Below are 13,362 nucleotides of genomic sequence, written 5' to 3'. Positions count from 1 at the left end.
CCGCCGTCACTGTGGGAGCCCCGGGGGCCTCTCCCGCTCCCTCCTCTGCTTGCTGACCACAGTCGCTCCCACTTACACTCTGGGCAGGGAGAGCTTTTGGTCCATAAATCACTAACCTCCGAGGTAGTTGGGGTTATCGTCGCCATGGAGACAGAGGTTTGGGAACACGAGCCATCCAGGCACACGGAGCTAGTCGGACTTGAAGCCAGATGTTCCAGGCTCTCACGTCCAGCACCTCCCCCTTGTGCCCAGTCCCCCGTATGAGACTTAGAGCTAGAGGTCAAGCCTGGTGCCCTTCTTATAAAGATGAGGACATTGAGGTGCAGAGATGAGGGGGTTTGTGGGGGTCACGCACGAAATATGGAAGCCAGGGTGCCCCAACTCCCAACCCGGTGCCCTTTCCCACCAGCCTTAAGGCAAATGAAAAACTCCCACCTTTGGCCCAGAGGGCCAGGACTATTCTGTCCCTGGTTCCTGGCATATAGTAGGCGATTAATAAATGCTTATTGTTCAGTTGATTGATCCCATGAGGACCCTTGCTTCTTGGTCACTCAGTCAGTCCAAAGCATTTCTTACATGGCTCTAGACCCTGGGAGGATGGAGGACCCAGGCTCTGCCCTCAGGGAGGTTATACTCCAGTAGTTTAGGGCCGAGCGATCAGACCTGAAGCCCCAGAAAGCAAGTTTAAAATGTCGTTGGGATACATGGAACGAAGTAAATAAAACCGTGAGCCAGTGTAGCTAGTGCCCCTTTGGGCTTCTCTAAATCAGAGCTGCCGCGGACATCGGAGCTGCGGGCTCGTGGCCTCCGCCCGTGTCCCGGCTCTCCGGCCAGCAGACTGAGGGCCTGGGGACCCTTTCAGTATTCTGCCTTTAACAGTCGACAAGACAGCACAGACAGTTACTAGGTAAACTGGGCAGAATGAAATAAAAATGCGTTTTTCCCATCCAAGTCCTCCTGAAATCTGGGGGGCCCAGGTTCGGGACCCCTGTGCCGCCCTTTACCTTTTACCAAGCACTTTCCTCACAGCGGTCCCGTCAGTTAGTGCTTTGTCAGGCCCAGCTTCCTCGTGGAGAAAGTGGGGCCCGAGACGGTTAAACGGAGTGCAGCGGTGACTCTTCTGGCTCCTAGCCCGTACTTCCTTTGACCACCCCGATGCTTACAGGAACAGCATTGGGGATGGAGATGAGGAGGAGGCTGGCGGTGGGAACAGCAAAGCCCTGGGGCCCCCCTCAGAGCCTGACTGACACACTGTAGACCAGTCACCTGGCCTTGAAGTGGGCTCTGTGCAGCTGAAAATAGTGATGAGGATGAGGATGACATTTCTCTAACTGGGAGGAACTGCTCTCACCATGCTGATTTCACAGTTGAGGAAGCCAAGACAGACGGAAGCTAAATGGCTTGCCCAGGATCACACAGCCCTTACGGGTCCCAGCTGGATTTGAACTCAGGTCCTCCTGGCTCTAGGTCCTGGCCCTCCCCACTGCTCGGAGACTGTAAGTCAGATAAGTTAGCAGTGGGTGCTGACGGAGGGCTTTTCTTCAGCTGGCAGTTGCCTATTTCACCGAAATCCCAGGTCTGGTTTAAAAAACCCACCGGGGCATGTAGAGGCGTTTCCTGCCTCGCCCTGACGCCGGAGGGAGGAGGCAGTCACACGTGTGTACCTTGGTTGGCACCTGTGCTGCTGTTGGTATAAGCAACGGCCAATGAGGAAACGCCCTCTACCCAGTGTAGATCAGCCCTTGCTCTGATTTTAGTCCTGGGGCTGTGAAAGTTAAGCAGCTGGTGACGGACTCCTCCCCTGGGCAGTGAGGCGCCACGTGAGCCCCCAGGCCTGTGCTCTGCTCACCCGATTCCTCCCGTTCTCCCCAGGGAGTCAGAAACCCCTCTTGCTCCGGTACCGAGCGCCCGTCTCACCACTCTTAACCTTCCTAGGTCTCATGGGCCGAGCCATCCCTCCCGACCGACACAGTCCCCACCACCTGAAGGAGCAGCACCACAGCCGGGGCTCCATCACACAAGGTATCACGGCCCGAGGGGCAGTCTGGGCCCCCTGCCCCTCCCCCCCGGCATGGCTGTCGCTGCTCTCTGCCCCTCCCCCAGGACGCGGCCCCGGTGCTGCCGTGCTCTTTCCCCTCGTCCCTCGGAGGAGGTCATCTCTCTTTCATTTCATCCCACCTGCCCCATGGCCAAGCTCTCCATTTGCAGAGGCTCCTCGTAGGAGCACGGGGCTGGGGCTTGAAGCGAGCTTTGGGGCCATCTAGTCCAACAGTCTTAGAGAGAAGTGACTTAGAACCACGGGATCCTAGAGCCCGAGAAACTCGGAGGCCATGGAGTCCGTGTCCCCCCGGCCCCTTCCATTTGCAGCAGGGGAGACAGGCCCAGAGGCTGAAGTTTCAGGGTCCCAGTTAGTGTGGCAGCAGACTCAGGCCCCCCTGACCCCAAGGCCAGACAACGCTGTGCCCAGGGTCACCCTCACAGCCTCCCTGGGAATATGTAGGGAAGCACGACAGGGGTTCTGTCCACAAATGATGGCAAGAACAGGGGGCCAGACCTCCCACGCTGGCTTCCCTTAGACTCCGGGGGCTGTCCTTGGGTACCCTGCAGCCTGGGAGCAAGAGGAGGATAAGGGCCTTCCACTGGGCACGCCTTCCAGCCTGCTCACCCCACTGACCCGAGCAGACTTGTGACTGTGCGCGTCCTGCTGTGGGCGGCGGTGTGGCGCAGCAGAGAGCTGGCTGGATTCGGCTCTGCCCCTCCCTCGCTGCAGCCACTAAGGTCCCTCCCAGGCTCTCCATCGGGCAGAACAAACGCAGAGCCTTAAAGAGCGGCCTGCCCACCGGCCTCGCCCGGGGCTTCCTCACCCGTGGCTGGCGCTTTGTCCGGGCCTGCAGAAAGGCAGGCTGGTCCGCCAGGGTGGGAGGGTCTCGGCTGGTTGGCAGAGAGCCCCTCGTCAGCTTGGGGCCTTGCTTTGTGTCCCCTTGCCCCGCCCCTGCAGGTATCCCTCGCTCCTACGTGGAGGCCCAGGAGGACTACCTGCGGAGGGAGGCCAAGCATCTGAAGCGAGAGAGCACCCCGCCGCGGGACCTGCCCGACCCCTACAAAGTGAGGCCCCTGGAGGGACTGACCCCGCTGAAGATCAAGGGGCACGAGGGCCTGGTGGCCACCGTGAAGGAGGCGGGCCGGTCCATCCACGAGATCCCCCGGGAGGAGCTGCGGCACACGCCTGACCTCCCCGGCCCCCCGCGGCCCCTCAAGGAAGGCTCCATCACCCAGGTAGGGGCTCTCGGCCTCCCTGGCTCCGTGTGCTGTCGCGTGCTCAGGAGTGGCAGGGAGAGCTTGGCAGACTCGTCTGGGAGAGAGAAATAGCGGTGCCGGTGACCGTGCGCTTGTGCTTGGGGCCGGGGGGTCCCTCCTCACCTCCGTGGCATAGGCCACGTGCTGGGCAGGTTTCGGCCCCACTTGCTCCCGACTAGCGGCAGCGTGGGCTTGGGGTCAGGAAGGCCTGGGCCACTCCCCATCTGCGCCCATAACTATCTGTGTGAAGTCATTTGGAGCTTCACCCTTGAAATGGGCAACCCCACCCTCGGAGGTGGGAAGCAGACGGGAGCTCTCATTTATGAAGGACACTGGGCGGCCCCCGCCCCCCGGGCTGCTGGGAAGTGTCAGGAGTCCTTCCCTGGGCACGCCCCGCCAGCCCGGGACCACGTCCAGGGAACTGACTGGCCACAACCAGGGACCCGGGCCCACGATGAGGTTTCCACTGACTCCACTGGGCCCCAGAGGGCAAAAGTGAGGCTGGGAGGCATGAGTTGTAAGGGGGCCGGCTTGGCTTCCATTGAACTCCCTGAGCTGATGTGGTCGCTCATTTCCCCAGTGTATAAAAGGGGAAACTGAGGCTGAGGCAGGCAAAGTGACTTGCTCAGGGTCACATAAGCCAGTGCATTCCCAGGGCAGGATTCAAACCCGGGCCCTGCAGACTCAAGAGTTCATGGCTCGGGGCGGGCCGGCACCTCCTTGCCTCAGCCCTGGCCGGGTGTCAGGGTCAGCCATGGGTCACGTTGAGACTGCTCCCCTCGTCCAGCCCTCCCTTTAACATTTGGGGAGCTCTAAGACCGCAGCATTGGATACTTAGTGTGGAAGCTTCCTCAGAGGGAAGGGGGGAGGGAACGAGCATTTATTAAGTGCTTACTGTATGCCCAGCACTGTGCTAAGTGCTTCTCATTTTATTTTCGCAACAACCCTGAGAAGTAGGTGTTGTTATTATCCCCGTTTTATTTACAATTGAGGAAACTGAGGCAGATAGTTTAGATGACTTGCCCAGTGTCACGTGGCTAGTAAGTATCTGCTCCCCCGGGTTCTGTGCACTGCACTAGCCCGCTGGCCCTCACGCACGCCTTTTACAAATGAGGAAGCTGAGTCCCAGCTCTCGCTGCATCTTTTACCTTTGACGTACAAGTCACCCTCCTCAGAACGTAAGCTCCTGGAGGGGAGGGATTTTTGCTTTTTCTTTGTCTCCCCAATACCTGAGTCACAGTAAACAGTCCGGAGATGCTCAGGCGCTCTGCCTCCCGCTCTCCCCTGTCTGGTGTGAATGGGTTTTGAGAGGGGGGCGGGGGGGGCAGACCGCTGTCCGAAGCTGCTCTCTCACCTCCCCCCTTCCCTTCCCAGGGCACGCCTCTGAAGTACGACAGCGGCGGCTCCTCCGGCAGCTCCAAAAAGCACGACGTCCGCTCCATCATCGGCAGCCCCGGCAGGACGTTCCACCCCGTGCACCCTCTCGATGTGATCCAGGACCCCCGGGCCATGGACCGCTGCTATGAGGAGACCCTCAAGAGCCGGCCCAGCTCCGTCACCAGCTCCGGAGGCTCCATCACCCGAGGGGCCCCCGTGATTGTGCCTGAGTTGGGGAAGCCCCGCCAGAGCCCCCTGGCCTACGAGGACCACGCGACGGCGTTCGGCAGCCACCTGCCCCGGGGCTCTCCCGTATCTACCCGGGAGTCGACGCCCCGGCAGCAAGAGGGTGAGTACATCTGCCTGGGGAGACTGGCGGCAGCAGCAGCGGGTCGTGGTTCTGACGGGGAGGAGACTTCCTCCAAGACACTTGTTGAGGCTGTGGTGGCAGACGCGGCAGAATCGTTCCAGGCTGGGCCTCCCCCGGCTAAACTGGGAGTTCCTAGAAGACATTCTGCCCCTAGCACCCGGTACATAGTTGGTGCATAATAAGTGCTGACTGATAAAGCAAGCCTCCCCAGGAGTGGGGCTGATCCTCTCTCTCCTCCTTTTCCAGGAAGTCTCTCATCCAGCAAGGGATCCCAGGAGAGGAAGATCGCGGCCACGCCTCGGGAGCTTGCCAGCTCCAAGTCCCCGCACACTGCAGTGCCGGACCACCACCCACACCCCATGTCTCCCTATGAGCACTTACTCAGGGGTGTGAGCAGCGTGGACTTGTACAGGGGACACATTCCGCTGGCTTTTGACCCCACTGCCATCCCCCGGGGGATCCCCCTGGACGCAGGTAAAGCCCTTCGCCCGTCCCCTCCCCAGCACAGGCAGCCTGGCCCTGCTGCGGGAGGACCTGCCTCCGCGGCAGCCCCTTGGCTCTCGGTTTCCTCGTCTATAAAACGAGAGTTGGCCTGTGTGGCCGCTGCCGTGCCTCCAGCTCCTGGGATTCTCTGGTCAGCCTCGGGGGGCGGCCCCGAGCCCCTTGCCCAGCACCCGGTCCTTCCCCTCCCCCCAGCAGAGCCTGTTCCAGCGCGGGGAAAGCCTGTAGGGCCCGTGCTCGCCTCCCCGGGCGAGGCTGGCGCCTCCTCAAGGGCAGGGACGTTTCCCTCTTTGGGCGCTTCGCTCGCTGCTTGGCACAAATGTGCGTCATCATCCTCGTTCCTGACGGGGGCTCAGGAGGGCTCTGCGTTACTTTCCAAACCACATCCAGCCCCTTAGCTCATTTGCCCTTGGCTGCGGAGGGGAAAGGGCAGAGGCGGAAGGGCCCCCTCGCCCGCGGTCCCGCGGAAGTCAGCCCCGGGGGGGAGGGCAATGATCTTCTCTTTAGCAGCAGGAGCATCCTGGGCAGGAATATGAACTCCAGAGCAGTTATTAATCCCCTCCTGCGTCCCCAGCCTAAAAGGCATCATAGAAACCTCACGTTCCCAGGAGGAAGCCCAGGTCTCAGGCTGAGCTCCTTGGCGCCAGCCTCCCGTGGCAGCCTGAGCTTTTGACTTGAGGTGGACTAGAGGGCCGGCCCATCAGCCCCAGGGCGTGGGAGCACAGGCTCGGATGGGGGAGCACCCTTGGGGCAGTAGGAATGGAGAGCAGGGCCCCTTTCCGTCCTAGGCAGAAAGCCCTTCATTTTGCCTGAGGGCAGTATTAGCATCATAGATTCTAGCTAGGAGGGAACTCTGGCCCAGCCTGTGGATTCACAGCTGAGGAAGCGGAGTCTGAAGGGGAGCTGCCTTAGAGGATCTGGATTCGAGCTCAGAACCCCGAGGTCCTCCACCCCACGGCCTCCCTTCGCGGCCCAGGGCAGTCGTGACAGGTTGGACCACAGACGGGGCCAGGCCCCGTTTCCCTCAGGCAGGCCTGAATTCGGAGCCCCCTTCAGTCCTCATAGGAATTGACCTTGATCATCAAAGAGTTTCCAGAGCCATGTTTTGAATTGATTTTCCCAGCTGGGCCCAAGGCCTGGGGCTGCCCTGTGTCCCCACAGCACAGACAGCAGCTTCTCCTCCCCTTGGCAAGCAGAGCGTTCCCTCCATCTGGTGCCCGCCTCCCGGGAGCCCAGGCTGGCAGTTTCCCCTTCGGGAGGCCAGCCAACCAGATGCCAGATCGAGCCTGTCCCCAAACCGAGCACTGGAGGCAAGGAAGCCGGAGAGGGACTGGGCTCCCGGGGCCGCCATTTGCCCACCTCATTTTTAAAGATTTGAGGTGACGGTCCCCGGGGTCCAGCAAATCCTAGACCGACAAAATCAAGCGCTCATGTCTTCTGGTTTTGTTTTCTTCCTTTGTCCTCCCAGCTACCGCCGCTTACTACTTGCCCCGGCACCTGGCCCCAAACCCCACGTACCCACACCTCTACCCGCCGTACCTCATTCGCGGTTACCCAGACGCCACAGCCATGGAGAACAGACAGACCATCATCAACGACTACATCACGTCCCAGCAGATGCATCACAACGCCGCCGCAGCCACCGCCATGGCCCAGCGGGCTGACATCATCCGCAGGGAGTCCTCCCTGGCTCTCAACTATGCAGCTGGACCCCGAGGTAGGCAGGGGAGCTTTTGTGGGAGGGGGAAGTAGGGAGTGTCTTTCCCAAAGGCACCGGAAAGGCGTGACAGAGAGGATTGTGGGAAGGCATGTACAGAAGTCCATGCTGGGGGGGGGGGGGGCAGGGACATGGTTTGTTTGCTCCACACACTATGTTCTGGAGAAGGGGGCAGGTCTTGCCTCAGGGGAGCAATATACACAATATACACCGGAACAAAACATAAACTTGCATTTTCTAAATGCCTCCTGCTCACCACGCCCTGGGGATCCAGGTCCAGAGACCTCCAGGACCTTAGAGTCAGAAACACCAAGGGTGTAAAGTGCCTCTGTCAGATACCAAGTGAGCAGGTGAAAATCCAGACAAAGCCATTCAGGCCAGAGGGCACCGTCACTTCCGGGAGGGCGGCCTGTCTGTGGGGACTCCGGGCCTGTCCTGTTGGAATGCCCCTGAGGAGGGGCCGTGTCCCGCCTGGGAGTCAGCCAGTGCAGAGGCCTGGAGGTGGGCCGTGTGATGCTGGCTCCCAGGGAAGAGGCCGGGAAAGGAGGCCGGGAAGAAGCCTTGGGCAGGCTGGGCCTTGTGAGCCTCGGTTTCCCCTTGGGTAAAATAAAGGGACTGTCCTAGAGGTAGCAGGTGGCAGGTAGGGGGTAGGAGAGGGGCCCGCTGTGAGCCCAGGTCAGGGCGTACCCAGGCGAGCATTGCTGGGTGCTTGTGGCTCTGCCCGGGTGTCCCGGGGAAAACCCCGCCCCTTCCCCCAGGTAGGGAGCCCTCTCTCAGCCTCGGTCGGGTCCCCACTTAATCTTTGCCTCCATGTCTTCCCTCTTACAGGAATTATTGACTTGTCTCAAGTGCCACACCTGCCAGTGCTGGTGCCCCCCACCCCGGGCACCTCCGCCACCTCCATTGACCGGATCACATACATCCCCAGTGCCCCCCCACCCTTCAGCAGCAGACCCAGCCCCTCCCCACTCTCCCCAGGTAAGCGCCCCTTGCCTCCGCCCCCACCCCCCAAGACCAGGCGTTGGTGTGAAGGGTGTTGCTGACCCAAGCCCTTTTGAACCCCAGGAGGCCCCACACACATCACTAAAGCGACGGGGACATCTTCCTCCGAGAGGGAGCGAGAGCGGGACCGGGACCGGGATCGGGAGCGGGACCGGGAGAAGTCTGTTCTCACGTCCACCACGACAGTGGAGCATGCCCCCATCTGGAGGCCAGGTGGGAGCCGGGCCCCTCCCTCACCGGGCCCCCTGCCCCCAGGAGGCGTTAGCTGTGGGAGATGGGGCTGCGGCCCCTGCATTTACGGGGGAGGAGTAGAGCTGGGTTAGGAGTCAGGAGGTCCGATGGGGGGCGGGGCAGCCCTGCTGCTAGTGCCTGGGACCTTAGGTGGGGCTTGGGAAGGAAGATCCAGTCCCGTCCCTTCCTAGAGGCCTGGCCTTTCTCAGCCTCAGTTGTCTCCTCTGTAAAATGTATCCCCTACCTCCCAGGGCTCCCTCTGCACGAACCCGAGCCGGGCTCTTAACCTCCCCAGCCTGGTTTTCTCCAGCTGTAGAGGGGGCTACAGCCACACCTCGGTCACGGTCCTCGTCAGGTCCGCCTTCTTTGGGCCCTGATGTCCCCCTCAGTAAAATGGGGAGAATGTTCCAAAGCCCGCTTCCCCACAAGGACCAGTTGTCAAAGCCGTCTGCACTGAGCTGGAGCCTCTTCCTGGGCTGCCCCCGCTCCCCGCCGCTCACCGCTGGCGGCCTGAAAGACCCAGGAATAGCCCTGCCCCCCCTGCTGCCCCCAGAGCAGGGGGGGAGAGCTCCCCGGGCCGCCCTGACCCCCACGTGACCCCTCAGGTACGGAGCAGAGCAGCGGCGGCGGCGGCGGCGGGGGCAGCAGCCGGCCGGCCTCCCATTCTCACAGCCACCAGCATTCCCCCATCTCCCCCCGGACCCAGGAGAACATCCAGCAGAGACCCAGCGTGCTCCACAACACGGGCATGAAGGGCATCATCTCCTCGGTGGAGAACCTCACCCCCTCTGTCCTACGGTACGGGCTCGTCTAGGGGGAAGGCGCCGGGGACAGCGTGGAACAGGGGCGACCGCCCCCCATCCTGCCCCCCCGTGTGCCCGGGGCTTCGGCTTCCTCAGGCTCTGAGCCTCCCTGCAGCTCCCCGTTCTCTCTGGGCCTCAGTTTCCCTAGCTGTAACAAAAGGGCTGGCCCGTTTCCGAGGGCCCTCACAGCCAGGATCCTGTGAGCATTCTGGGGTGGAGGCGGGGAGCAGCTGGGAAATGAGGGGCTAAGTGTGTTCCTGCCTCCACCTTCCTGCCATCAGTCAGTCCCTGTCCAAGGCCAGCCAGACTCAGTTGTGAGCCTGTGCACATAAGGCTGTGAGGGCTTTTAAGAGGCAGAGAGCAAGAGTGAGGGCATCCCCAGAGGGTCCACACACAGCCAGGTCTTCTCTCTCACTCCTCTTCAGAGAAAAACAGGTCCTAGAATTCACCCGAGAGGGACGTGCTGTTCGAAGCACCGTAAGGGGATTTGTCGTGGCAGAAAAAGAGTTTTTAAGTCACGTGCTCCTGGTGTATTGAGTGCTCTGTGGGGCGAGCCCAAGGCCTGACTCTGTGGCTCTGGGAGCCCCTTGTTTGTGGGAGTCGGCGGGACGGGACTCGGGCCTCTCACTCAGCGGGACAGGAGGAGAGCAGCTCCAGGCCAGGGCTCAGCTGGAGGCTGGCCAGGCTCTCCTCACGAGGCGCCGGGGCTGCGCGGCCTGGCCTGTGGCCGCCACCGTCTGTTTGTCCTGGACAGACGGAGCTGCGGAAATGCCCCACGGGGGGGGGGGGGGGGGTCTTTGGGCCACAGCTTGATTTCTTGGGGGCTCATGTGCACAGCTTCCAGCGGGAGCACGATCCTCGTTATTGGGGAGACAGAATGAGACGTTGCCGAGGCCGGCTGCTTGGGACCCCCCGATTCTGAAAACTTCTTTTAGTAAGAAAATTAGATACAAAAATGTGGAGGCAACAAAAAAGAAAAGTTGGTGGAAACTGGCTTTCATTTTCCATCAGAGCACGCGGAAGTCAGCCCTGCCGTGGAGGCTGGTTAAGACATGGGCTTCTCTGTCTTGGGGGTGCTTGAGTAAGCCCACGCGGTGTAGTTTCTGTTAATGAAAAGGTCGATTTGACTCAGTGTCCAGGGCTGCACCTTCAGATTTGGGGGAACTGTCCGTTTCAAGGTCATTGTAACTCGGCACCAGCTGAGTTTTCCCTCTTTTTAAAACATTTATTTTTCAATTCCAAATTCTCTCCCTCCCCCACCCTTCAGAAGGCCAGAGTACGTGGATTCTGGTTCTTGGAGGCCCTCTTGCCTTTGCCCCTTGACCTGGGCTTGCCTGATCATCTGTAAAATGGGCAGCCAGGAGCTCTTCCTCCTGGGGTGGGGTGGGAATGACGACGTTTCAGAGGCTGCTACTCCTGCTGCTGTTCCTTCCTGCCTATTTGCTCTCGGGAGATCGGGGCTCCTTGTAAGATGCTAACCCCTTGCCGCCGCCCTTGGCTCTGGCACTTCCCGGAGGGCCCTCGTGGCACCGACACTCCCCCTTTCCTTGCAGGTCCTCCTCCTCGGCCACCTCACCAGTACGCTCCGCAGGCTTCCCGCCGGCCCCGCACTGCCCGCTGGGCACCATGGACGGGGGCTACCCCGCCATCATCGACCCCACTGTCCTCCAGAAGGAGGCCTCCCGAGCCCCACGCTCCGAGCGCCCCCGCCTGGAAACCAACCCCTTCATGCCCAAGCACCCGAGCCGGGCCGGGCTGGAACCGCCGCCGTCCCCCAGCAAGGCCACCGAGCCGCGGTCCCTGGCCTCCTCCGGCCCAGGCTCGGGCTCCAGCTCGGGCCTCGCGTCCGGCCGGGGCATGGGGAAGGGCCACGCGGCTCACCCCCTGCTGGAGTCTCAGCCCCCGCACCCGGCCTCGGCCAGTGAGCAGCACAGGGACAAGGCTCAGAACAAGGCCTTCAACGTGCAGGACCTGGACCTCCGAGCTCTGGGTGAGAACCCCTCCCGGGCCCGAGGGCAGACACAGGGACTTCGCCTCTGCCTTTCCCCGGGTGTGCTCTGAGATAGAGGCCGGGCCGGGGTCCCGTGACCCCCAGGGGCGCCCTAGTGCTGGCAGCCATAAAAGTAAGGGGGGGGCCTATGAGGAGGCCCCCAGTGCAGACCCGAGGACATTGTTCCTCTGATTGTGGGGAGCGAGCGGGGGAGGGTCGGCAGCTGATCTGGACAAGAACCTGCTGCCTCTGAAGCCCTGCTAAGGCCGCGGGGTCTGGGGCACCCCGAGCTGGCCCGTGGGGGGGTGATTGTGGGCAGAGAGGGGGCTTCCTCCCTGGAAGGTCCCTGTACCATCCCTTAGCTTCCTGGTAGGGAGCAGGCACTTGACAAATGCCTGTCCCAGATGGCATATGGAATCACAGAACTGAGCCAAGCGGGAGAGAGACCCTGGGGAGGGGGGTGACAGCAGTGCTTTTGGGGCCGGGCACCCCTGCCCTCCTGGGGGTATCAACCACCCCAGGAGCCCGGCGCCCTCAGGCACCCACCTGACACTCCCTCTCCCCGCAGGTTCCTTGAAGTTGTCTGAGACCGGCCACATCCGGCAGCCCCCGGAGAGCCAGCCATCACCTGGACAGTCCATGTCGGCTTCTGTGGTCAAGGGTCACCAGCGGGTGGTCACGCTGGCCCAGCACATCAGCGTAAGGAGCCGCCTTGGCCCTCGGGAGCTGGGAGGGCGGGGGCTGCCAGGGGGCTTTGGACTCGGTGCTGATCCTGCAGCTTCTGCAGGGAAACTCGCATGAGTTTTATGGAGCTTGGCAAGCGGCGTCCCCTCACTGGGTCTGGGCCACCTCGCTTGTAAACTGGGGCGCTGGACGAAGGCACCGTTGGGCCCTCTCCAGGCCGGGTCAGGGACTTTTCTCTCCAGAAAGTGGGAGGTTTAAATGAGAGCCCTCCCGGGGCCCGGGGCCGGGCCCGAGTTTGGATGCCCCCTCAGACTTCCGTGGCGTGTCATCTGAGCCTGACCTCCGTGTCAGTTTTCTCATCTGTGAAGTGGGAGTCTCGCCCCTTTCCGCGGGCCCGTGGGCATCTACTGGGATAATATGTGCCACGTGCTCTGCAAACCAGAGCCCTGTATCGGGGGAGGGGGGCCTCGGAGGTCAGGTGGTGACAACAGAAGGTGTGAGCAAAGGCCCAGAGTTGAGGGGCAGCGCTCCACCCCAGCCCTGCCCCCCACATTCCTGGCCATTCATTCTGACCCCTCCCCCTAGGAGGTAATCACCCAAGACTACACCCGCCACCACCCCCAGCAGCTCAACTCTCATCTCCCGGCCCCTCTCTACTCCTTTCCTGGGGCCAGTTGCCCCGTGCTGGACTTACGCCGGACGCCCAGCGAGGTCTACCTCCCCCAGCCGGACCATGGTGCCGCCTCCCGCATCTCCCCCCAGAGCGAAGGAGGCAAGAGGTAAGCTGGGTAGTGGGGGTGGGTGGCTCCCTGGGCCACGCCCCGAACCCAGACAGGCAAATGAGGTCCCCTGTCTCTGACCTCATTGGTGGGAACGGGGGGCAGACAGTCTGTGGGACACAGACACCCCGATGTGGTGCCGCCGCCCCTTCCAGCCTGCCCTCCTCCGGAGGGGAGCTAGCGAGGCAGAGGCCGTTTGGTCTCGGGTCCGGGCCCCATGAGTAGCCCAGTGGCCGACCCGGGCACAGCTGTGGTCGGACTAGGTTTCTGTGCCCCCGCTCTCAGCATCCTGGGAGGAGCAGGGCAGGGCAGAAGACCCAGGACCGAGAACCCAAAATAGGTGTTCCCTCCTCAGGCACGATGGTCCAAGCAGGGAGCCCCTCACCCTGCCCCCTCCCAGCTGCCCCAGGCCCAGAGTGGCTTGCCCTCGGACAGCGGGACCCTGCATTCCCTCATTGACAAGCATTTATTAAGTCCTTGCTCTGTGTCCGGCGCTGCTCTGGGGTCTGAGGAAAGAAACACAACAGCCCCCTCCAGGACATACTCTCTGCACGGGGAGACACGGGCTGATCGGCCAGAAGGACAGAAACGTTTAGAAAGTCCGGGAGCCC

The 13,362-nt window shown here is 61.9% G+C and overlaps 1 protein-coding gene across 1 annotated transcript in view; it reads left to right on the top strand.

Annotated features, from left to right (window-relative positions):
- Window positions 1–13,362, top strand: part of NCOR2 (nuclear receptor corepressor 2) — a 208,674-nt gene that overhangs the window by 184,063 nt on the left and 11,249 nt on the right. The window contains 11 exon segments of the mRNA XM_074299344.1: window positions 1,936–2,022; window positions 2,999–3,276; window positions 4,672–5,023; window positions 5,291–5,518; window positions 7,014–7,262; window positions 8,091–8,240; window positions 8,328–8,477; window positions 9,101–9,293; window positions 10,852–11,288; window positions 11,857–11,987; window positions 12,558–12,751. Of these exon segments, the coding sequence (XP_074155445.1) occupies window positions 1,936–2,022; window positions 2,999–3,276; window positions 4,672–5,023; window positions 5,291–5,518; window positions 7,014–7,262; window positions 8,091–8,240; window positions 8,328–8,477; window positions 9,101–9,293; window positions 10,852–11,288; window positions 11,857–11,987; window positions 12,558–12,751 (2,449 nt within the window).

This window comes from Sminthopsis crassicaudata, chromosome 1 (genome assembly GCF_048593235.1).
Source record: "Sminthopsis crassicaudata isolate SCR6 chromosome 1, ASM4859323v1, whole genome shotgun sequence".
Taxonomy (NCBI): domain Eukaryota; kingdom Metazoa; phylum Chordata; class Mammalia; order Dasyuromorphia; family Dasyuridae; genus Sminthopsis; species Sminthopsis crassicaudata.
Note: the sequence above shows the minus strand (reverse complement) of the source record. Positions and strands in the feature narration are given on the sequence as shown.